Here is a 25,151-nt window from a genome sequence, read left to right as displayed (position 1 = left end):
AGACGCTCTCCCCAGATCGCACTCTCTTTTACAAACCAAGGTGGCGGCAGCTCCATGGACGCGTACCGGTCTCGAGAATCCCACGGAAAAATAGGGGGACTGTGAACAGACGATGAGAAGTCCAAAGACTACTGCAGAGCTGACACAACGTAATATATTTTAAAACAATATTTCGGCTGGCCAAACCAGCCTTCTTCAGGTTTACATGTTACTGAATTATATAAATGAAATTACAATATTAGATTATGGAGGATGTTGCGATACATAGGAGCGGCGGAAATGACGTTTACAAGGTGGTACCAAAGGATAAGGAAATAAGTAAAATAAAATAAAAAAATTACAATTCATCACGTCTATTCAAACCGTGGGGTTCCAAGGTCCCCGCTAAATCTATAAGAAAAGACCCTCTGGCTTTTCTGATTGAATCACGTGAGGAGCAACTGACATGCAACTAATACCACTTAAAGTTATCCACTCCTCACGTGATTCAATCAGAAAAGCCAGAGAGAGAGAGAAATTCAAAGTAAAAGTTTACCAAATTTTATGTTAAGTAATATATCAAACACGCGGAAGAGTGTATCCTCCGATCTCCAAACACCGAGTGAATAGAACCATTTTGAAGGCTTTTGCTTGTCCTTAGCCATGAAAATAACAATCGGCAGCTTAATGATGGCCTCCATTATTGTATAAGTGAACTACGTGACAGGACTTACTCTTCGCTAAGTCACGCACGCGAGTCAAACAACACTATCAAAATGCTTACATTGTCTGTACTTGAACGTTAGAATGATTGTAAAATGAAATTTGCTTTTGTTCGTCTAATAAAAGAATAATACATATGCTTGAAATTTGCACGCCTGACATCGCAGTTTGATGCAGAAAACTTTATCGGAAAAACCTCGCTATACTGAAAATAAAATCGACTGGGTGTTTTTGTGACCTATGCCCTAATAAACTGCCCTTTGTCAAACCTATCGAAGAGAAAATTCAAAACAAATATGTTAAACAAATAAACACTCTGATCGAAAGTAAAGTTAAAGTTCTAGCTCCCTCCTGATTTGAAGCCGTGTTCTAATGATGGGAGCTTCTGCCACGTATGGGTCTTCCTCCTCATCTTCGCTTTCTCCTCCATCGGGTACCGGTTCTGTTGGTGCTGGCCTAGCCTCCTCTGTTCTATGAAGAGCCCCACTTAAGTTTAATGCGGCCAATCTACTGAAATATCTGGAAATCTGGGTAGATGTCAGCGACTCGTCTTTGGTGAAGGCCTTCGTCCAACCAACCAATCAATCAATCAATCAATCAATCAATCAATCAATCAATCAATCAAACAATCATATCCACATATTAATTCGCGCCATCGAAATATTAATTATTATTAAATATTATTGTCATAATATTATCAGAAGTTCTTTGAGATCTAATGATCTCACTTTGTTAGAGGTGCCTCGAACCAAATGTAAGACTTTTGGTGATCGAGCATTCGCTTTTGCTGGTCCATCCAAGTGGAATAAGCTTCCTCTGGCAATTAGGACTGCCAAGAACTTAAACACTTTCAAGAAACACTTGAAGACATTTTTGTTTAAAAAAGCATATGACATCTGATTAATCTCTACTTTGTTTATTTTATTTCTTACTTTTTGTTTGATTGATTATTCTTAAATTTTATATTTTATTGATTTTGACTAAATTTTTCGTTTTTATATTGTAAGCGCTTTTGAATGTTATATAAAAAGCGCTATATAAATTGATTATTATTATTATTATTATTATTATTATTCGTTCCCTCAGCGGTTCGCATGGACCTCATTCGTGCTGCTACATCCTCAGCCGTTGCTTTATTCCCAGTGTCCACTCCTTGAAGGAAGACTTCACGCAACTTTGGTGGTGAAATGAACACACTTCTTGGTCTTTTTTAGTGACCAGCCCATGTCAGCTGTTGGCGGTGCGTCTTCCGACTGGCTATGGGAAACTGAGGCGGATGTAGATGTGGGCGGATGAGCTGTTTCCATGTAGCTACCAGAAACTGACTTGCAGGTCTCTGCCCACTTTTTCTCTATCACATCGTACGTGGACTCTCTCTCTCTCTAACGCCAGAAGGTGTTTCTCGGCATCAAGGTGTCGCTGAAGGCTGCTCTGACTTTGGTAAACCTTTATACAACCCTTCTCTGGACAACCAAAGACCACACTCTCTTCTTCTTCGAGCTGAATCCCTTCCGAGGCTATAGGTTCCATTGGAGGTGCTGCGGGCTGCTGTTCCCGCGTGCTGGAAGGGGCACGGAAGACACCAGTCAGCATGTCAGGACTACTGAACGCCTTGTGAACTTGTAAGTTCCTCGGGCCTTGAGGGGTACCGAGACACGCCAGCGACGCCGTGGAAAAGACCTTTCCGGGTCCGACGTTGTAGGCCCGCCAAGCAATGATCTCTCCACTCTCAGTGAACATGATGTTGTTCAAAGACTGTATACCACTCAGCGAGTGACCTTTCGTCAACCTTGCACACCGCTGAGTATCAGCTTTTGACGCCCCCATGCGATTCGATAGGAGCTTTCGTGTCACTGGCTGTCTTGTCTAGTCAAAAGAGAGCCCCAGCCCCCTTATATTGCTGGAACCGAAACCTCTTCTTCTGAAATAGGGGTTGTAAATTTGACCCCGTTGTAGGTGTAAGTGATTCGTGCCCTAGAAAATACTAGAAGTCCGATCAATGTCGTAGGCCGGCGTAGGCCATCACTAAATTTATAAGTAGCGGCAATTCCAGTGCGGATTTTAACCAAAGATCTGACTAATTTTTTCAATGGACTTATAAGGCGCTCATTTTCACACCCCGTTCTAGAACACTCATTCTTAATTGACACCGTGCTCCATAATTGAATTCCTGACCCTGAGGTTTAGCGAAAAAATATCTGTATAGTCACTGTAACTTTTTAGCGAATTGCCCTGCCCCACGATCCTCCTGGGAAAAATGATCCATTAGAAGTAGAAGCCTATGACCATGGGCTCCTTTTAGAAGGTAATCGAGCTAAAGTTACAAAAAAAAAAAAAAAAACAGAAAATAACCATATCCTCACCCTTCTCGTAAAACAAACCGACACGAGCAAGTATCAGCTCTCTCTCTCTCTCTCTCTCTCTCTCTCTCTCTCTCTCTCTCTCTCTCTCTCTCTCTCTCTCTCTCTCTCTCTCTCTCTCTCTCTCTCTCTCTCTCTCTCTCTCTCTCTCTCTCTCTCTCTCTCTCTCTCTCTCTCTCAGAGGTTACACATGATTGCGTTGTTTGTTATTATCTTAAGTGCGCCTTTACATCACTGACGCAAGAATTCCAGAGAAAAAAGTTCGTACGATCGGTGACTTAGCGAAGAGTAAGTCCTGTCACGTAGTTCACTTATACGATAATAGAGGCCATCATTAAGCTGCCGATTGTTATTTTCATGGCTTACGACAAACAAAAGCCTTCTAAATTGTTCTATTTCATTAACGTTTTTGGTGTGTAACCATTTTGCGTCATTTTTTGTCTTTTCATTATTACCAAATTTGCGCGTTATAATGAAAAACAAAAAAACTGACGTGGGTATCCTGTGGTGGGCGAAGTTTTTTTAGGCGATTAGATAGAAATGGTTTTATTTTATCAAAGTGTATGGTATGTAACCATTTTGTGGCATTTTCTGTTTGTTGCTGTGTCATAATTACCTAATTTGCGCGTTATGATGAAAAAATTAAAGCGGGTAGCCTTTGGTGGACGAAGTGTTTGCAGCCGTGCCGTGGAATAATTTAGGGAGTGCCCAAAGATTTTTTTACAGAAAATGTTAGTATAAAGTATCACCTTTTAGACGATATGTTCTGTTTTGTGAAGCATGCTCCGCCATTGGAGTTATTTTGGCCTAAACTTTGGGTATTTTAACAGTTTTCTCAATTGGGTGAGAGGGGGGTCTTGGCTGAGACGACTTGTGTAATACGAATTAGTCGTAGAAGAATGAAACGTAGTCAATAGATTGCCTTTGGGTAGGACAACATTCACTGAAAATTTGAAAAGATTTGGTTGAATTCTTATACGATTAGATCCTTATACTTTTGACAATTTTTTAGGTGATTTTTGGTCATTTTTATTAAAAAAAAAAAAAAACAAGGGGGTGGTCAACTCCCCCCGGTTTTGACAAAATGTCCTTAAACTTAGACTGAAGTAGTTTTGGATCAACCCCTTGGTCTGACATAGGGTATAGATTGTTAACCATTTTGGTCTGGGGTTGGCCATGGTTTTCACGAGCAAAATTGGTTTGGAAGGCCTACACATGCACAGCTCCTAGGATAGATAAGAGAATTACCTCTGCAGTGTGTGGTAAAGTGCTAAAGCGAACCCATGAATTTCCCACTGAGCGTCATACACTGCATAGTTAATTCTCTGATCCCTTATTTCAGTCGTTAGTGCTTATGGCGCAACATTCATTTGTACCCTTCACAACCCCTACTCACATGTTTTCGGCCTTCGTCTCGGTCTTTCGACCGATTTAGCTTATTTCATATTTATTGTTGCGGTTTCACTTGGGTCTTATCGTAAGGGTTTCAAAAAGCGTGCACACACACACACACACACCTGAATTTTTCTGTCGGTTCCCACCCCAGGTCACATATCAAGGCGGATATTTCGTAGTACTACGGTGTGTGAGTCCTCTATTTCTGCAGTGTTCGGTCAGTTGTTAGTGTTAACCGAAGTCATGGGTGGGGAGGGGAGAAGGGGGGGGGGGGGAGGGGGTTAAAACACAGTGTGACACACTGTCAGGTCAAAGCATTCATTTTGCCTCTTGTTTGTAATTTTATTGATCAAACTTTCCCTTAATTTATTAAAGACCCTTACATGTATCATTCTATTCTAATACAAACGCGCTACCTAAAGAATGATGACACAACTCAAGTATGAGGCAATAGGTGATCTCGTGCTCAGATCTTCTCACTCTTTGGAGAAGCAATGCGTTTCGACTCCATTTGGTCAGCAACGCCGCTTTACCTGCCCCTGACAGCACTTGTACCAACGGGCATTGTAGGCTCGTTTTCCACAGCAACTGGAAGAGCTTGATGGCTTGCGGCTTATGACGCCATTGCAGCACTTGTACCAACGGGGACTGTAGGCTCGTTTTCCACAGCAACTGGAAGAGCTTGATGGCTTGCGGCTTATGACGCCATTGCAGCACTTGTACCAACGGGCACTGTAGGCTCGTTTTCCACAGCAACTGGAAGAGCTTGATGGCTTGCGGCTTATGACGCCATTGCAGCACTTGTACCAACGGGGACTGTAGGCTCGTTTTCCACAGCAACTGGAAGAGCTTGATGGCTTGCGGCTTATGACGCCATTGCAGCACTTGTACCAACGGGGACTGTAGGCTCGTTTTCCACAGCAACTGGAAGAGCTTGATGGCTTGCGGCTTATGACGCCATTGCAGCACTTGTACCAACGGGCACTGTAGGCTCGTTTTTCACAGCAACTGGAAGAGCTTGATGGCTTGCGGCTTATGACGCCATTGCAGCACTTGTACCAACGGGCACTGTAGGCTCGTTTTCCACAGCAACTGGAAGAGCTTGATGGCTTGCGGCTTATGACGCCATTGCAGCACTTGTACCAACGGGGACTGTAGGCTCGTTTTCCACAGCAACTGGAAGAGCTTGATGGCTTGCGGCTTATGACGCCATTGCAGCACTTGTACCAACGGGCACTGTAGGCTCGTTTTCCACAGCAACTGGAAGAGCTTGATGGCTTGCGGCTTATGACGCCATTGCAGCACTTGTACCAACGGGGACTGTAGGCTTGTTTTCCACAGCAACTGGAAGAGCTTGATGGCTTGCGGCTTATGACGCCATTGCAGCACTTGTACCAACGGGGACTGTAGGCTCGTTTTCCACAGCAACTGGAAGAGCTTGATGGCTTGCGGCTTATGACGCCATTGCAGCACTTGTACCAACGGGCACTGTAGGCTCGTTTTCCACAGCAACTGGAAGAGCTTGATGGCTTGCGGCTTATGACGCCATTGCAGCACTTGTACCAACGGGCACTGTAGGCTCGTTTTCCACAGCAACTGGAAGAGCTTGATGGCTTGCGGCTTATGACGCCATTGCAGCACTTGTACCACCGTGGATTGTATGTTGTACCACCACATCGAGCTGTGTATCGACGCTTTCCGACTCCTGGCGATCTTTCATCTGTCGATAAATAAATAAGTAAATAGGTAAATGATGATAACGATGATTATGACGACGACGAAGATGACGAGGATGATGAGGATGATAGTAGCCTTTATTTAAAAAAAAGTCCAAGTTTTTATTACGGGGACGAGCATTAAACTTCCCACAACCAAATACAGTCGAACCCGCTGTGTTAAGCGTCCGCACCCTTGGGGCATTGCTAAGTGACCGCTTCAGAGATACAGGTTGTACACAATACACATCAAACATAATAAAAACGCAATTTCTTTTCACATTCGGTAACTTGATCAGGGCCGTACCTAGGATTTTTAGTCTTGGGGGGAAAACTCCGCACACCCATCCACAGGGGTCTCCTGTATACAGACAGGGTTTCTAGTTGGACGTTTTTGTTTTTACCCCTACACAGAAAGCTATAGCCTCTAAGACCTTTAAAAAAAAAAAACACATTGATGCTTTTGTCTTACATTTTCATGATTTATTATGGTATAAACACCTTGTTTAGCTCGAAATTGCCTCCAAGGTCTCTGCCCCACAATGATGATATAAATACCATCCTAAACTCAAGCTGCACTATGAACAGCAGATCGTCCAAATCCGCTACAAATACTTGGGAGTAGCACCGGCCTTTAAAAACCAATTTATTCTGAATTTCGCTTGTCAACTAGATGTTAAAAGGCTAAAACATGCGCTAGGAAGTCGCGTAGGCTTGTCACTCTTACTTTATTAACCCAATTCTAAACCACGGACAGCCCAAATTACAAAATCATTATTTTCACTAGAAAACTTGTACTGGCCTTTGCCTCCAAAGATTTTCCAAATAATTTTTTGGAATTTATATTGATGGAAGATTTTTCAGTTAATTAGTCGATTTTCTTGTGATTTTGGACCAAACTATGGAAACTCAATCACTATGTTAGAAAACAAAAATTATTATTTCTGGCCCCCTTAGTGTCAGTTCTCAGTTGTCGGAGTTAGTTGAAGATTGTGAGTTGTTAGTTTTCAAGCAAAGAGAAACCTGAAAATGTGATCAGAGTCTTCTTAGAGTCTTGGTTCTTCCCATGCATTTTAATTTTTCTTCCTGGAGCCCAGTTGAGGTTATGACATCGTCCTCTCTTACAGCATTCTTTCCAGTTCCCACCCTGGAAAGCGTTTTTGTAAGTCTCGCCCTGATACCCACCCCACTCAAAAATACGCCTGTTGTCTCTCCAAAGAGCTGCAACTCCTAGCTATATGCCCTCTCTGCTTAGAACCGTCGGTTGGTTGCACTCCAGATAGAATCACCAATGCAGTCAACCTCCAGAACTTGAGCTTTGTGATGTGCCGATGAATCTGCCACAGCATCGCCAGATGGGGTAATTTCCTCGACCTGTCTCCTTGCAGTCTGAACCCAGGGAGGAACAGTTTTGAGTCTCTCAATATTTGCTGTGGCTTCTGCTGCGACTCTTGACGCGTTTTTGGGTGCTCTGTTCCTTCTGACAAACTGGATCTTGCAAATGTCGAATGAACAGACGGGCCACCGGGCCGTGTCAAGGCCTACTCGAGACTGCAGCTTTAATCAGTTTGAAAAGACCGTATGTTCTGTGCGCCCTGCAAGATATCTCACTAGGCCCAAGCTTGGTGATGTTATATATTTACCACGTGCTTAACCACCATTGTCAGGATATAGCCGATGGCCACTCCAACTCCCAACTCTCTAGATGGCTAAGAGGGACAAGTTTCCAGTAGTCGTTGTCTGGCTAAGTTGCCACTTGGTTGTCACCTGTCCATTGCTTGAGCTATCGCTGGCAACCAGCGAGATATCCATGGAAGTAGCAGCAGCTGATCCACGTTTGCAGCTGATGATCATGCCATCCAGATATGAAAACGAGTCGAAACACCAATTTTTGACGCAATCAATAATGACCTCAAAACGGTTCGAGATCCAGCGCCCAAATCTCATCCTATATCGTCTCGAGTCTACCATTAATAGAATCCACCGCACCAGGATCATAATGATTCCTAATTTCACTATCTTATCTGCAAGAGTGGGGGAAATGGACGTGATTGAAGTCATTCTCCAATACAGTAAAATACCTCTTATCTTAAAGCATGAATTGCATTTGCGCCAACGTTGGAATGGCTCTTGCTCTCGCATCTTGGTTTGGCAGTTTATCCTCTCTTTCTGACCAGATCGTTTAGGCCCGTTTAAACGGTTTCAACATGCGTTAGAAATAGCCACCCCTGCTGATGATGGCCACCGTAGAGAGAGGAATACGAGCCAATTATCAAAGAAATATACCACACGCAGTATCAAGGAGGGGTGACCAATGATGTGACCAATGCAAATAATCTTCAGACACGGCATTGTCCTCGTCGATCAAAAATCCTCTTCAGTTCCTTTTTACTCGGCAAGGCTTGACTGGTGAATCGTCGTGTTTAATTTCGGCCAGACAATTAAATTAAAAGGATGATGAAGTATGATGATCATGTATGAATGAAAGGAGAAACTAATTTGAATTTGTTAAAGGAACAGTGTCCGATCGCTTACACTAGAATTAATAAAAATCGTAATAATAAATTATTGCTTCTACCGCGCAAATTTCATGGAAATATGATCAAATGCATGTATGGCAGAGAAAAAGATAAAGCTATGTTGACGCTTTGTCAAAATTAGGAAATTTAAAGCGTATGCACTAAGATCTAAATTATTAATTTAGGAGCTAAAAGAACTAAAATATACTGGTAGGTTGGCGGATAACAAAACACGAGATGTAGGACCTATTAAACTATAGAACAAGAAATTCTTAAGGCTGGTGACCAAAAAAGGGGAAAGTGTATATTCTGAATCCATCCACAATCTGCTTCATTCTTTCGGGAACCGCAAATCTGTGAAATTTATCTACCCGGAATCCGAAGTCCTGAAGACTTTACTTACAAATTAAAATACGACACCATATCTTCAAACACGTTCACTCTTCTTGTTGTTATTGAGGAACGTATAACATAACGAACAAAGCATATAATATTCGAAGGATCTGCCCACGGTTTATACGAGGGTTAAAAATATGCGCGCGAAATCTTGCTGGTCAGATTTTGTGTTCTCCGTTTTAAGTGATAATATTTTCGACTATATAGTTCTTTTCCTTGGGCAAGTTCCATACTTAAAACTGATTATGCAATATTAAATATTAGTATTCTTGACTTGATGAAATTGAGTTAAGGTACAAAACCGGAACAAAACTTTGGAATTCTATTAACAGTAACTCTTGTGCAGTTTTCCTATCTCCCGGTCTTTGAACTTTGGAATTCTTTGAATACATCGCCTTATCAGTAGCTCAATTATTATTATTAATTTGTCTTTTTGCTGAAAATAACCAATGTCGCTTGAACTTTGTTTCAAAAGAAAGTCGGTAGCCTCAGGCAGTGAGCTTTCACGTCAAAATAAAAACACAAGAAAGAAAAATAATAACGCTGCAAATGCAAATTTTTCACAAAATGGCAAGATTTGCATTAGACAAACGTTTCTTGCTTTAATAATAACAAGGTACCGAATCATTGAGACATAGCGGACTGAATTACATGATTTATAACCCTCCGGTATTGAACAATGTTGTTAAATTCCCTTGACTAACTTCCGTTGGTTTTGCAAAACTCTTTACACCTGTTGACGATCTCAGTTAATCTGCTTGCTCGATGTGATACTACGAGATAATCTGTTTCATGGAAACTGATAATCCCTATGCCAGACTTCAGGTATTTCTTCTCCGACTTTCAGGAAAGACAACGCGGTTTCGAAAATTCTCCTTGAAATGGCACCCTGGCTGCTCATGATTTCGGCTAATCTGTATATTTTCAGTCGGCTTTTGTTTTTAAGCGTTTTCAATTCACTGCTAAGTTGCTTTCTAAGTTGTTTTTCTTTTCTGTTAATGGTTTTGACTAGCTAATTTACCGCGGTCGTGGAATATACTGAAGTTTGGAGAGAATTGGCAATTACACGACTGGGCCCTACTGTTCTAATTCTGTGCTTTGAGCCGATATTTGTGGAATTAGAAGCAGTTCTTCGTCAGTGATAGTATTTGTCGCGTTAAATTACTGCTCAGGGTCGATTACACTTCGATCATTTCTGGCGCCATATTTTGTCGGCAGGACCTGGAAGACTTCATTAAGAAAAAGCAACTAATAATGACTTTTATTTTATCCTGATTATATAAGGAAACGAGCGTGATCGATGCTACCTTGCAATTACTAGTCAAGCAGTGAGTCCCTTACATGTCAGTCATAATCGGTTAAATCATACCCCTACCAAAGCAAAATGTTCTTATTTTAAAAGACAAACCGAACTTGAGAGCTTGAGAAACCGAGAATTTTATACACCTTGGGTTATTTTGCTTTGTATTGAGCGCAAAAGTAAGGCTGATGGCGTACGTATGCTGAATCCTGTTCAAACTCATAATTCTTCCTCTTTTCGTATCAGTTGAGTATATATGTAGGTCATCAGTTCGCCTTTTTAATCAACTACTATAGCTACTGTGAACAGATTAAGTAATAGCGGTTCCAACCTTCCTCACCGGAGACGTCTCTGGGAATTTCATCATCATCGTCAAATTCGTCCTCTTCAGCAATACGATCATCGTTTTTTACCCAAGGTTTTTCCAAACCTGCTCTTTTTTCTGAAATCACGTCTTCTTGCTTCTCCGAGTCCTCAGCCCGCGGGTTTTCATAAAAATTGCAGGTAAGAAAGACCACGAAAAGAAACGCGAGTCTTAACTTAAACATTGCGTCCGCGATTGAATTTAGGCTCTTTCAATAATGGTCGCGCTTCGCTGTGAAACCGGTTTGAATCAGTTTGAAGTTGAGTACGTGTTTATTTTATTTTTAGCGGAAGAATGAAGTAAGCGTCACATTCAAGAAACTGGACAGGTATTGTTTCACGTTGTCAGTTTGGGCGCTACGATCGCAAAGCATACTCGTATTTTTGAGATCTCACCTCATTCGCTCGAGCCGTCGTTGCGTTCAGATCTCGTCTAGCCTGGGTATCAGGCTTTTCAGAGGGGGGTGGGAGGCGAGCCCCCTAACCCCTCCTCTTAGGAAGGCCTGGTGCTAAGGTTAGATCTCTTCCAAGGATCTCTTCAGTCTCTTGCGAACGTCAAAACAACTGGAGGGTTTCTCTCAGAGCATAGCCTCCCACACAGTCGTTTTTAGGGGACTCCTTTTCTGACCCGGCTTGTGGGGAAGAGGCAATACGAGTCCCCTAAAAACGACTGCGTGGGAGGCTACGCAAAGAAGGGCTGTTTTAATTTCTTGAACCTTTCATGCAGAATTTGTTTTTTTCTTTCTCAGGTGTTAGAAATAGTAAGTAAGTAAGTAACGTTCTTTATTTAAACACGATGGGAATAAAAGCAATACATGCTTGAGGGGTCGTGGAAATGGAATTTTTCCGCGCTATTTTGGGTTTGGAAGGTGAAATTACTGGGTTTCGGCTGTTACCACGCTTTAGAGAGCGTGTAATAACTTCCTTTTAATTAGTCAAGAAAGTCAGACAGTTTATTGAATGAATTTCCTCTGATAGTGTAAAATTGACAGAGAATAGGGGGGGGGGGGGGGGGTCTTTGAAGGATAAATACAATCTCGTTTCCAGAGCTCTTGTTACCCTTGTTCCCGCTCCGCTGGACAAGGGTAACGAGGGCTCTGGAAACGAGATTGGGATAAATAACCAAGCCTTTTAAGTTATTTTAAGTGCGCAGGTTTCACTTTTCAATAAAAACGGAAATCATTTAATTACGTTTATGGTACTGGAACCGCTTTTTTTCTTCAACGTTAAATGTCTGAGCCTTACGTTCGATGCCAAAATAACAACATTGTTGGACTTCCATTGTAAATCGATAAAATCATGAAAATCGATAATATCGATTTGACACGCCAAATTAATTTGTCGATTTTCACCGATTTCCTTTGTCAATCAGTAAAATCACTTGATTAATGCCGATTTTTATCGATTGACTACGCCGGACATACATCGAAGCAAGTGACGAACTGGCGAGGCACGTGCCAATCGAGCTATCTTTTCTTGTCTACACATGAAAACGAAGTTTTTGCAAAAGTCACCGGATCAAGGAAGCTCGAAAATGGACTTGTTGTTCCAGGGACATTTAGAGCACGAACCCAAAGTAGAGTATTGCCACGAAGTTTGAAAAGGAGATGTCACGGCTGGAACAACTTTGCGGTCACTTAGATATTTCAGTTTCAACTTTAAGGAAAATTTCGCCATTCTCATCTCCTACTTTTCAGCTGTGAACTGTCAGTCAAGGAATTTAATTTCAAACCAAGAGACCCTTATCACTTGGCGGCCATGTTGAGTTTCGGGGGAATAAAAAGTTTTGTTTTCGCACGGCAAGCGTCGGCCAGACGCGAATTCAGTGCGAGGCTTGCCGTGCAAAAGCAAAGTTTTTTATTCTCCCGAGACTCAACATGGCCGCCGTGTGATAAAGGTCTATTTTGAGACACAACTGACGCTCTTCTTACTTCACGCTAGCCTAGTAAAGTATAATTTGATTTTTGTTGAGAGGGGGTGGGGGGTGGGCGATTATTAACTTTTTTGGCTTCCAGGGTGGGCGCTTAATCGAATAAATGCGGTAATTTGTTTTAAATTGTTTTAAACTTTTTTATCATATCTTTGGTATTTTTTTTTTTGTTTCTATTGTTTGTTTCCATTCTGTTTGTATTTTAGTTAGGCGAAGCTAAATAAATAAATAAATTATTAGACTGCAAGCAGTCCCGTTCTGGTTAGTCGAGATGGTGTGCTCATAGCGCAGCGAGACTGGAGCGTGTAGAAATAAACGAGAAGAGACTGCCCTCCTCCGCTCGTTTGCTCTAGTTTTTTTTTGTGCTCGGCTATTTCGCGCGACCTCTCGACTATCCAGAAAGGGACTGCTTGCAGTCTATTAAATTATCGCTTTCATGTGCTAGGCGTATCGGATACAACATGTTGCACAAAGCGTTGGTTTCAGTTTTATGGCCGGATTCGAACTTCATTATTTGCTTCGATCCAAATAATTATTCAGGTCGGCTTTCAGGTACGAAACAGGAAGAGTTCGAGGTTTGTGGGAGGTCTAAATTAAAATTTATAAAATGAAGCACGACAACTTCATAAATACTGGCCGACTTTTATTGATCGAGGTTTATCTTAACTACCAAGTAAGATACATGCGTCATTCCATTCTAACATGATTAATGAACTGTGCTGTTAAGTTTGAAGATTCATAACATTCTTGATTATATATTGTATGTTTATTTCTAGTCTGTATCCTCTGTAAATTTGCGTTGAGTTATTAGATAAACTATATGATTAGCTGATTAAAAGCAAATGGTAACGCGCTGGTTTGATTCCGTTTAGTAATCAACCTTAACTTCACTCCTCCCCAGTTAACCAGAGCACTTTTGCCAGCGGGCGTCGTAGGCTCGCGTCCCGCAACACGCGGGATTGCCCGTTGGTTTAACCCGTATTATCCCGGCACAGCACATTTGCCAGCGGGCGTCGTAGGCTCGCGTCCCGCAACACGCGGGATTGCCCGTTGGTGTAACCCGTATCATCCCGGCACAGCACATTAGCCAACTGGGGTCGTAAAGTTGAGTTCCGCAGCACGAGCGACGTAGTCGGCCAGTCCTGTACCTAAACCCAGCACAACAGATGTATCGACTTCGATCGTACTTTCTTCCACCACATCGAGGGGCCCATCGAGGATCTTCTGCCGGCTTTGCCGTAGGCAAGCTTTTATTCATTGCTGAATATAAACCTAAAGATTCAAAGAGTTTGATTAATTCATCTTTAGTTTTTACTAACTTAAGACGGTGCAGAGGTACAGAGGTACTCTTTTGAAACTTATGACTATGCGGGAAAAGCAGATCTTTACAATGATTATTACTTTGCTATGTGAAAGGAAAATTGGGGGGCACCACGCATTCTCAGAGATATAATTAAGCAACAATGATTTCTGACCCTCATTTTAACTCTAAAATACATGGTCCGAGAAACTCGGGTTTCTTAGGAGGGTGCCTACTAATGGAGAAGTATTTTTACGTTCAAAAAAAAAAAATTAATTGGGGATAACCGCGCATTTTTCAGAGACAATTGGAAAAAGTGCCATACACTGCTATTCTGAGAAGCGCAGAACGTATGCGCAGTAAAAATGTCACCATCGTTAACCAGTTCGCAAATTAAAATTCCAGTCAATCCATTTTCCTTAAGGCTGCCTGAACCTGAAATTTTTAAATTTGAACCTGTTTGGTAACTTTGGTTGTTAAAGTTGACTGCAGAACTATTTCAACTACTGGAATCACAAAATGCTAAACCCAATATTGATTAATTGAAAGCTCAAGAAGTTATTTTTACGTATATGTAATTCGCACGCTGATCGCTCCTGAATAATTACGAAAGGTTTTGCTGGCTGATATTTGTATTTGAACTGTCATGTAGATATTTTTATTTTTCTTGCCAATAGAGGTCTCGTAAACTACCTGACTGTAAGATATCAATTTGCTGCGAAAGTTCAATCAATAGGTATCCTCCATTATTCATCGCAAAAAATGAATTTCAACATCAAAGCTTGAGAAGGGAAATTTTCGAAAAGGCCGACTTTTAAAATGGTGAGAACTAAAGGGAAGTTAAGTAGAAAACAAGAGAGGCCAAATAACGAATTACAAAATGCCTTAATCAACACGAAGGAGTTTTCGAATTACCGCCTTGAACAGTAACTAACCTGCCATAAAATCGTTTTCGTCCTCAACATTTTCATCTTTCCATTCTTCAGGGCCGTCATCGTCTTCTTCGGCGAACGCATCAACGTATTCGTCAGACAGCGCCCTTGGTCCTTCGTCTGCCGATATCTTGGCTGCTTGCTCTTCAGCCAGTGGACTTGGGTAACAGCTGCAAGCAAAAAGGACAACAAAGACAACGGCGAACTCTAACTTGAACATTGTATCAGGTAATGATCCGCGAATTGAACCATAAAAAAACTTGCTGAGCACTGCGAAGGGCTACTCAAAGTTCGGCGTAATAGACTTGCTTTTAAATCATGATTTACCGCTCTCAAACTAATATTTATGATATTAGCGGTTCGTTTCGAACCTGGTTACTTGAGACTTGACTTTCATACCTAAAACGTAGCCAGATCAACCCGGACAATTCATTTCGAACCTTTGGAAAAATTTTCTTTTACCATAACTGGTGCGAATTGGTGTCAATAGAATGAAAGTAATAGTTTGCAAGATGCTTGTCGCATGAACATAACTCAGATTACACGCTTGCTACGCGGAGTAAATCAGTGACAGGCATACTTGGAAAAATGAAATCTGATTAAAGAAATGTATCTATCTTTTGGTTCGATTTCATTTTTAATTACTGGTCCTAATGTCAATTTTGATTTGAAAACCGAACGTACGCTGTCAATTGTAAACTTGTAAAACTAGTCGCTGTTTCTAAATTAACCCGCCTGTGGCACGTTCTTTTGAGACCGTCAGAAACTACTGTTCTGCTCATTTCAAAACGAAACGGTATTAAAGTCACAGTAGGTCACCATAGTGTTAGGGCCCATTTAAGATAACGTAGTGAAGCACACTAAAGTACATCCTTTGTTCCTTTTCCAACAGCGCCCCCAGGCTAGTGCGGCCGAAATTGTCCGTGCAGCTGCTGAGGGGAAGAAGAACCAAGCAGCTTAAGAAGAAAGAATGGAGAAAGAACTGGAAAACCTGCTTGGCTAGTGGAAGCTGAGGCCAGAAGGAAACTTCACGAACGACGGAGACACCCTAAAGCAAAGCAACATGAGGAGATGGACCAAGACCAGGATAAACCGCTGAATGGTGTTCTTCTACGTCCGGTTGCTCAGAGATATGAGCCGGTAGATGATAATTCTGATATTAATGGTCATTAATGGAGTCGCTCTTCGTTCCGTGGCTCATAGAAATGAACCAGTGGTTGGAAAATCGGACAGCCCTGGGGGAAACAAACTTCATAATGTTATGCTCCGTCTTGTTCGGAAACCTGAAGCGGTTTTGACGAAATCCGAAGACGACAACGATAAAAGCCGAACGGCGTTGAACATCTGTCTTCGGCCCGTGTGTAAACCTGAGCCAGTTGCAAAACAATCCAAAGAGAAGGAGAGTGATAGTAGTAGACCCCATAACGTATTTTTGCGTCCTTTACCAAAGCCAGAACCTTTTGTAAGCAGTGACAACACCGAGGACTCGCATGGAAAGTTTCAACATGTTCACTTTAAACCAATTGTTTATCCCATGGGACCAAAATCTTCGGGCTCAAAAGTCACGGACACCGAACTAACGCCGATTGATAACCGAACGTCTTCCGATGTACCAACGGAAACCGAACCGGGGCCGTTAAAAATACGGACGTCTTCCGAAGTATTAAATGACTTCAAGTTCGCCACCTGTCAAATCAGTAACGCAATCACTGTCGCATCATGGTACGTCGTTACGTGTTTACGAAAACGGCGAAACGTCATCGGGGGTCGCTGGAACAACAAAAACGTCACCCAATTGTTTATTCTCTTACGCTGACAACTTCGGAGAAACCGACGACAACACGATCAGAACCGAAGGTCATAGGTGTCTCAAGAGTCACAGTTTCTTCTAATTATGTGAGTGCGCCACACAAGGTGGCGCACTCGAAAACAGTGACTGTAACAGCATCAGAAGTTCCTGATCCTTCGTCTGTCAGGAGAAAGAGCGTAGAGGTGATTCACGCCAAGGTGGAATGGAAAGGGTCCCGCACTTCCTCGTCTCCTGTGTCACACAACACCAAGTCATTTGGTGATCTGAGGGCCCTCCGGAAAAGAAGTGACCACCGTGACAGGTCAGACGCGTTCGATACGGCATACAGGCCCACCTGCACCGGAGACGTGTTACCAAAGTGAAAGATTGATCTTATGGAAAAGAAGAAGACCGTCGCCGCGTTACCGGGTGTGTGCAAATTTAAGTGCAAATTACACGCTCTGGAGTGAAAACAATTACTATACTTCCTCAATTGACGGGAGCATTGGGTATTTTCGTGAGCATTGATTTTGCGTTCTGAGGTTTGTAAGGAAATGAGGAGGGCGTGAAAAGGCTGTTTTCTTCTTTGTTAAATGCCACAATACTAAGCTAAAAAAATATAAATCAACGATTTAGAATATAAAAGGACAAAATATATGTAATTAAGGGAACATATTACATCGTTTTTGCTGATTTCACTTTGCAGGAACAACCAGAAGACAATTTAATGGTCGCTATTTCTCAGGCGTGGAATTATTGCTCTTGTTATATTCCTAGACTTTTACTCAACAAAACGAGCACTGTGATTGGTTAATTCTTGGTCACGTGCCCCTGATCAAATACAAACGTATCCCGACCGGGATACAATTCCTCAGTTGTTTGTTTGTTTGTTTCTTTTGCTGTGATTGTTGAAGGGCAAGTCTAAATATATAACAAAACACTAACAAAACTAACTGTTTCCCGCGAGACCATAATATACCATGGCCGCTAAGCCAATCAAATCCCTGGAATTGCATTATACAATGATCGAGTTTTTAATAATAATTACTGTATGTATTTTTACAGCTCGTCCACAACCAGCACAGATATCAAAGTCGGTTGTCGTACCACTGTGGAAGAAGGAACTGGCAGAAAAACGAAAGCAGCGAGTTGACGTCAACGGCGTACAAGCGTTAAACAAGGAAAATGAGCTCAAGACGTCGCCTGAAATACCACCGTGGAAAAAGGAGCTCGCCGAAAGAAAGACGCGCCGATCACAACCCATCGTCCCTCAGAAGATTCCGCGGAACAGGTTCCAAGCTTTATGAGGGAATTTGAAAAGAAGAAGAGAACGTTTCCACGAGGTAATGGTTGGAAGGAATCTAGAATAGTGTTAGTAGCGAGAATACTCGTTGGTATATCGTAGCGTTCAAAGCTGACAGTAACCTGATACTAAATGTTGAATTAACAGGCAAAGGGAATTGCGTTCTTATCCTGTTTACCGCTGCTATGACTGATTTTTTAAGGCTCTTGCTAAGTTTTGTTATTATTATTATTATTATTATTTTACAGTGTACTTGTCCTGTTTCTAGCGTTTTCCCTCTCTTTCCGCTTGTCTCCCCTCTTTTCTCTCCTCTCCTTTCCCCTCCCCTCCCCTCCTCTCCTCACCTCTCCTCTTCTGTCCCCTCCCCCCTCCCCTCCCTCTTTCGCTCTCGTCTTAATATCCGCGCCGTCAAAAAGCGAAAAAACGTGCAAAACCCGATCGCAAACTCTTGCTACGCGGGCTTAATCAGTGACAGGCATACTCAGCCAAATGAAATCTGATTTAAAAAATCTATCTATCATTTTGGTTCTTGTTATTTTGTATCGTTTTCATTTTACTGGTCCTAATGTCAATTTTGATTTGAAATCCAAACGTACGCTGTCAAATGTAAACTTGTAAAACTAGTTGCTGTTTCTCTATTAACCCGCGTGTGGCACGTTCTTTTGAGACCGTCAGAAACTACTGTTCTGCTCATTTCAAAACGAAACTGCTCACAGTAGGTCACCATTGTCTGACGAACCATATAAGATGACGTATTGAAGCACACTAAAGTACATTCTTTTTTCCTTTTCCTCTCCTCTCCCCTCTCCTCACCTTTCCTCTGTTGTCTACTCTGGTACGCTCTTTTCTTTTCTTTCTTCATTTACGAATGAGAATAGGGCTACAAGTAAGAATTTCCTCTTTCGCCCTTCCCTTCTATTGCAGAAGGTTTACCAAATGTGATGGAAGCGGCTTTTGAACAGAGCGACGATTAACAAGCTTTCTTGTTAGTAAAGAGAAATATTAGCCAGACACTAGTCCTTTTCTCTCACTGCCCATAAAACAGATCCTTTTAACAGTAAACTTATAGAACTAACAGTAACAGAGATCAACATCTTCCATCTGGATGGTAATTGAATATGTTTATAACAGTTAGAGCCACGTTGTACACTACTATAGATAGTTCCACAGGAGAGTACATCTCAATTTCCTTAGTTTGAATGGTCACATTTTAGGATTTCTCCCGCTGACTCAAAAGTTAGAACCACCTTGTACGGCGTAATAAACAGCGCCGCGTGAAAGTACTGCTCAGTAGCTTTCAATTCATTTGAATGAACACACTTTAGGATTTCATCCTGAGTCTCAAAAATTTAGAATCACCATTTACTGGATAGTAAACAGCATCACAGGAAAGTAAACAGTATCACCAAACAATGTGCAAAGTGTAAGATTTCATCCACATTTTCAAAGGTTAGATATGCTTGACTCGAGGTTTTTAGTTTAAAGAGGAGAAAGTGAAGGGGTGTTAGCGTGCTTTGTCCTACGCAAGAATATTTGATTTTACTCCATGTAACATTTTTTTTCCTTGTAGGCGGAAACAACGCAAGTTACGTTTGATAGAAAAAGAGACGGAAATGATGCCTGGTTTCTACCCATATTTCTGTCACGTTACTTGCAGATTTAAAAAGGCTTCAAGTTTAAAATTTGCGTCAGTTTTTTATGAAAATGTAAACGATTACGTTCTTTGGAGGAGAAAATTTATTAGGCGAATGTAAAAACGAAGACGAATTTGTCTTTATTTTCTTTTACGAATTGAAAAGATATCGGAAGATTGTGATTTGTAAATTGATGCCTTGACCCTTTTACTCTAAGAGTCCTCAACCCTTCCCTACCCCCTTCCCACCCCCCCCCCCCAAAAAAAAAAATGGGGGGCTGGATTGCGCTCCAATTTTCTTCTTGAAAAATACTGTTATCAGAAAGTACCTCAGGAAACTACTAAACAGCTTTGCGTCATATTAGAGCCACTTTGTTGGGCATTTTAAACAGCACCAGAGAATACTGTTTATAGCTTTCATTTCAATGGCCTTAACGGTTTTCAATTCATTTACCTCTGAGGTTTGTCTCAACGAGTGAAAGGGTCATTTAAACAGATAATTTTATTTGATTTCATACGATATTTAATTGAGCAATTTAAATAATCAGAGAACGATCCCAGAAGGACCCACAGCTATTTTTGTAGGGCAAATTGTTACAGTTATTTTTTACAACATTGCTCTTTGTATTTGATCTTTGGAAAAAAAAAAAAAACAAAGTTTGTAATTGAGGTGATTGTCTGTGACAATTGACCCCTTAATTCTTGTGCAACGAATTTTTCTCAATGTTAAATCTTGTTTCGGGGAAAAAATCCTAGAAATATTTTTGTTGAGTCATCACATTTTGAGGATAAGGAAAATAAATTTTTCTCCCCATTGGATGTGTTTTTGTTAGTTTTGCGTTTGCTAAGCAGCAGTTCATGATATTCGCGCTGCGTTTGTTGTTTTTTCAGGTAATCTACTTTGGCGTGTCCGGCTGTGTATGTTTCTTTCTTTATGTTTGACTCCGGCTGCACTTGTTTTCCCGCGCTTTGATTATCGTCAACTATCATCGACCATCATGCGCCGTTTCATCAGGGCTTCAGAATAGAAAAGATGATTGGTTCCTTTTGACACGTTTCCAGTACTTTTATACTGGCGAATTACTTTTTTTCTGGTTCATCGAAGAAATTGTATCAAGGAAACCAGAATTTGGGAAAGCTTTTCCCGATTTCTTATCTCTGGTGTTTCCAGGGAGTCATTTTTATTTGAAATAAAGTGTGCTGACACGACTTATGACATTGATCTGAGCATGCACTTAACCCTGATTTTGGGTACTTTATATAAGACAGACGTTTTTGTCGTTTTCATGACTTCATGTTTGACAGAATTATTTGTGTTTTAGTAAGAGTTTAGGGTAGGGGACACTTTGTGATGTCTATCATCAGTTCATGCATCTCATTAACGTGCATTTCTGGACAAATGATCGGAGTGGAGTCATATGCGTTGCGGAAAACGATTAGCACCAATTGCCGCAATACCGCATTTACTTGAAAACATTCTTCATACGCACAAGAATACTCTTAAGTCCCATGTCGCCACGCTTAGCAACTACACGGCACTTTTTCGAAACAATTGAGTTCTGGAGCACTGGAAGATAGTCAAAGGGAAAAAAAATCGACGTAAAATGATTTCTGTTTTTTTATTTTTTATTTTGTTAAGCCCAAGGTCTTCAGCAACATTGGAGAACATCGGATCTAAAATTGACTGATATTTACCCCCGAGCAAATCGGTGCTTTGCTCCTCATTGAATTGAGTAAGGGCCACGATGAGTTGGTGTACAATTCGAGTTTCCTGGAATAATTGTTTCATGCAAAAATGTACAGAGAAGTGAGACGCGACTGCACTCTCCAGCACAGCTACAACCTTGACGTTAGCATAGCTAAATCATGCCCTGTGCAGAATTCATACTTTTTTAATGATGCGATCTTTTTTGAACGGATTTCGATACATGCACAAATTCTCTGACGCGTTTGCCAACCCTTTTATTAAGTGGTGTCCGACAATTTAACACTCTTGAAAATGTTAAATATGTCTTTTCAAGATTAAAGCTAGTTGCATGGTGTTGGGGAACAGTTAGAGCCAGTTCTGTGATTAACCAGAATCGTATTTAGAAAGGAGGAGAAAAACCCTTGGTTGCTTCATGCCGTGGAGATGTGGAAATTGACGGCAATCACAAGCTGCAGCTGAAGATGGTTATTTGGTTGTGCGGGGTTACCAAAACGACGGCTGCGAAGGAGACTACTAGGTTGGGGGTGGGCTTGCAGCCAAATTGAGACGTTTATAATTTCTTTATGCCAACAAACACAGTTTGTCTTGTTTTGCCTCTTCTTTGTGAATTTATTTGCCAAACCTTAAATACTAACCCCTATGTTATCAGTTTATTTTCTTGATGTTTTCTGTGATTTTTGAAAACACAGTTCACCTAGTGATTAAGTAATAGCACTGAGAGGCAATGGGTTTCAAATCGATCCGTCGTAGTCATCACCACTCCGGTTCCGTGCCAGGTGGCCTGCTCCGTATTCTTCCTCCACGGCACATGTCCTTTTCGTAGTCGTAGGCTTTCGTCCCGCAACACTCAGAATGGACAGCCGGGATTCGTCGTAGTTTATCACCACAGCACATGTACCTTCCAGAATCGAAGGCTTGTGACCCGCAACACTCGGGGCTGACACGCCGTTTGCTCTTAACTGTCCCGCGGCAGCACGTCTATGACAGGGCATTGTAGGCTTGTGTTCTGCAACATCTGGAATTACTGCCAGCTGGCTTGATCCTTACTCTACCAGCACAGCAGATGCATTCGTTAGAATCGTAGGCACGCGTCCGGCAACACGCGGGACTGCCTCTTGGTTTGGTTTGAACTCTTCCACCACAGCATATCTGCGACTGGGCATTGTAAGCTTGCGTTCTGCAACACGTGGGTCTGCCGCTTGGTTTGGGTCGAACTCTTCCACCACAACATATCTGCGACTGGGCATTGTAAGCTTGTGTTCTGCAACAAGTGGGTCTGCCCCTTGGTTTAGACTGAAGTATACCACCACAGCAAATGTACCTTCGGTGATCGTAGCGAAAGTACCTGCAGCAGTCGGCAAAGTCAGCTGCCCTGCGGTACAGGGCGCCATGGCAGCACTTGTGCCATCCTGGGTCATTTCTTCTTCCTACACATCCATCAATGTACCGACGCCGCTTCCCGCTATCTTGCAAGTTTTCATCTGAAAATAAGTTTAAAAAAAATTATTCATCTGTTGTGGCCAGAATACTCAGCTAGAGTGATTTCTCCACCAATCTCAGTCTCAATTTTAGGGAGGGTTGCACAAGAGAAGCGATGCAGTAAGGTTTTACGCAAAACGATCGTTGTGAAGTTGAATTGTAGCCAACCAAGGTTCGCTTTGAACTTTGCTGACTAAGATAACTGATTTCCGTCCCCTCGGGCAGCAAGTTTTCACGTCAAATCATAAACGCAAAAATATATATGACTCATATATTACCGTAAATGCAAATGTCTCACGAAAGCAACAAAAGCCCCTAGGACAAATATTTCTTGTTTAGCCCTAAACACTGATAAAGAACCAAACTTCTGAAGTTTTTTGTGAAATCCGCCGTTTTTATTGACCGTTACGAAACTCTTTCTGAGCCACACTTGGTTGGTTCGATAAAGAGCCTAACGCAGCATTTTCTGACCGATTTTAGTGGTCACGAGTTTATATTTTCACGTCTGACGTTCGGTATATCTTATCTTCTAAGGAAATACCCTGAAACAAAATTCGTTTCGTTAGCCGCGCAGCACCAAGTACTCAAACGTTTTACGCCGCCATAAGAGTTCCACTTGGGAGATAGTTTCCCTAATATAATGACCACCTGTACGCGTCATTTGCGATTACTTTATTGTCGAAACGAACTTCAGCTGAAGGCGTCTATTCAGTTTCAAGTTGTGATCACAGGTCCTATGTCCCGCAGGTCAACAGGCAGAATTTCTACAATAGTCTTACTTCATCTGTTCACCGGCTTGCAACTGAGACGCGTGTACGCTTCTTGTCCGGCTGTGATATCACTTGATCATTGCAAGGACGTATTGTTTTTCCCGCCCTCAGCTTGCCTTATTCAATACACAGAACCTCTTCGTTCGGTCTGTTTCCGATTACTTCTTGCGGTGATTTCACCGCCTCTTCAGATCTCTATTGTGTAGTCTGGCGTTTATTTCAGTGTTAATTCTTTAAACGAACCAATCCCGCATGCCTGCATGATGAGCGGACTTGAAAACAGTAATTGCAAAAATTGCGTCAGTAGGCGACCTTCGGTATCTCGTTAAGCGATGAGCAAAGTGTTCATTCTCTTGATTTCGTCGGCCTTGGTTGTTTTATCGATACAGAACTCTCTTACTGGCGCTCTCGGAACGCGGCATTGCCACTGCAGTTTCTGTGGGCATTGATCCAACTTCCATTGATATGATAAACACAGTGATTTAGAATCAGTCCTCTTCAAAGCAATCCAGGATGATGGCGGTCCCTTACAGGAATCACAGGATCTTGAACAGAAACGTTTCCAGTTGAGTTCCATACATCTTGAGCGGGGTAGGCTGATCGAGATGGTCTCGAGCCGTTGACATTACACTTCTCAGCGTATTTCAACAAGTGGCGACTCTTATATCTTATTAATTTGTTATCTTGCCCTGACTATTAATTATCATTTCTATTGTTTTTTATGTAAAAATTGTAGTATTATTTTATGCACTCTTAATTTCTTGTCTTTTGTTTTGTGCCACTAAGTTAGTTGCACGTTATACGTCAGTTAGCTGCACGTGGCAGTGACCAACTCGAAAGCCTAAGCTCCTGTGGTCACTGCGCACATTCTACCTTTGATGATTTATGTAATTTAATGTTAACTTTTTGTTACTTTTGTGATGTATTGTAATTTCCTTTTGTAGTAGACTATTGAAATAGTGAATAAATAAAAAAAATCTGAATCAATCACCGTATTATTACAAGTGCGCGAGTCCCTGCCTAACTGTAACATTGTAGATCCATTTGCGGGAGAAGTCAGTAATTTTAAGTTAATTTTAAGAACTTGTATCATCGAATTCGAAAGTAGGACGTTTGGTGTAATATGCACTGACGAGTCCTCGTTAAAACTATGATTCTTTCTCATCTTAGTATTAGTGCTTCACTGAATGAACGCTCCGCAGCTTATTTGAAAGCTGCGAACAGATTAAGTAAAAACCGCCCTAACCTTCGTCTCTGATGCCATCTCTCAGCCGAGTTTCATCAACTTTGACACCGTTGTCGTCGGTGATGCCAGCACCATCGTTTTCAGAAGGCTCCCCCAGACCTGCTCCTTCTTCTGAAAACTCGTCTTCTTGTTTTCCTGGGTCCTCAGCCTGCAAGTTATTAAAAAGGTTGCAAGCAAAGAAGAGCACGAACAGAAACGCCAATCCTTTAAGTCTGAACATTGTTCCCGCGGGCTGAATTTAGATTCTTTGAATGGTTGTGTTTCGCTATGAAACTTTGGTTTGCTCGAGATTCTTTATCTGATGCAGGTTG

The 25,151-nt window shown here is 41.7% G+C and overlaps 3 protein-coding genes and 1 pseudogene across 5 annotated transcripts; 1 reads left to right on the top strand and 3 right to left on the bottom strand.

Moving 5' to 3' along the window:
- Positions 1–4,778: 4,778 nt before the first annotated feature.
- Positions 4,779–11,024, bottom strand: LOC146466788 (uncharacterized). Its single transcript, XM_085126668.1, has 2 exons — positions 10,719–11,024; positions 4,779–6,177 (listed from the first exon to the last, which is right to left on the bottom strand). The coding sequence occupies exons 1-2, from the start codon at positions 10,933–10,935 to the stop codon at positions 4,973–4,975; spliced, it is 1,422 nt and encodes a 473-aa protein (XP_084982794.1). The 5' UTR covers positions 10,936–11,024; the 3' UTR covers positions 4,779–4,972.
- A 2,282-nt stretch (positions 11,025–13,306) lies between these two features.
- On the bottom strand, positions 13,307–15,193 carry LOC146466787 (uncharacterized). 2 transcript variants are annotated; one of them, XM_085126767.1, is made up of 3 exons: positions 14,916–15,193; positions 13,861–13,952; positions 13,307–13,815 (listed from the first exon to the last, which is right to left on the bottom strand). In XM_085126767.1, the coding sequence occupies exons 1-3, from the start codon at positions 15,130–15,132 to the stop codon at positions 13,582–13,584; spliced, it is 543 nt and encodes a 180-aa protein (XP_084982893.1). In that variant the 5' UTR covers positions 15,133–15,193; the 3' UTR covers positions 13,307–13,581. The 2 variants fall into 2 exon arrangements, with proteins under 2 accessions (XP_084982893.1, XP_084982892.1); XM_085126766.1 differs by having other exon boundaries at positions 13,307–13,822; positions 13,868–13,952.
- A 677-nt stretch (positions 15,194–15,870) lies between these two features.
- On the top strand, positions 15,871–20,454 carry LOC146466786 (uncharacterized; annotated as a pseudogene). Its single transcript, XR_014867913.1, has 3 exons — positions 15,871–17,130; positions 17,767–18,044; positions 19,575–20,454. The product of XR_014867913.1 is annotated as an uncharacterized LOC146466786 (transcript).
- Positions 20,455–21,924: 1,470 nt separating this feature from the next.
- LOC146466785 (uncharacterized) lies at positions 21,925–25,151 on the bottom strand. Its single transcript, XM_085126539.1, has 2 exons — positions 24,841–25,151; positions 21,925–22,826 (listed from the first exon to the last, which is right to left on the bottom strand). The coding sequence occupies exons 1-2, from the start codon at positions 25,058–25,060 to the stop codon at positions 22,324–22,326; spliced, it is 723 nt and encodes a 240-aa protein (XP_084982665.1). The 5' UTR covers positions 25,061–25,151; the 3' UTR covers positions 21,925–22,323.

Source organism: Pavona decussata, unplaced genomic scaffold, assembly GCF_977016875.1.
Source record: "Pavona decussata unplaced genomic scaffold, jaPavDecu1.1 SCAFFOLD_140, whole genome shotgun sequence".
Classification (NCBI taxonomy): domain Eukaryota; kingdom Metazoa; phylum Cnidaria; class Anthozoa; order Scleractinia; family Agariciidae; genus Pavona; species Pavona decussata.
Note: the sequence above shows the minus strand (reverse complement) of the source record. Positions and strands in the feature narration are given on the sequence as shown.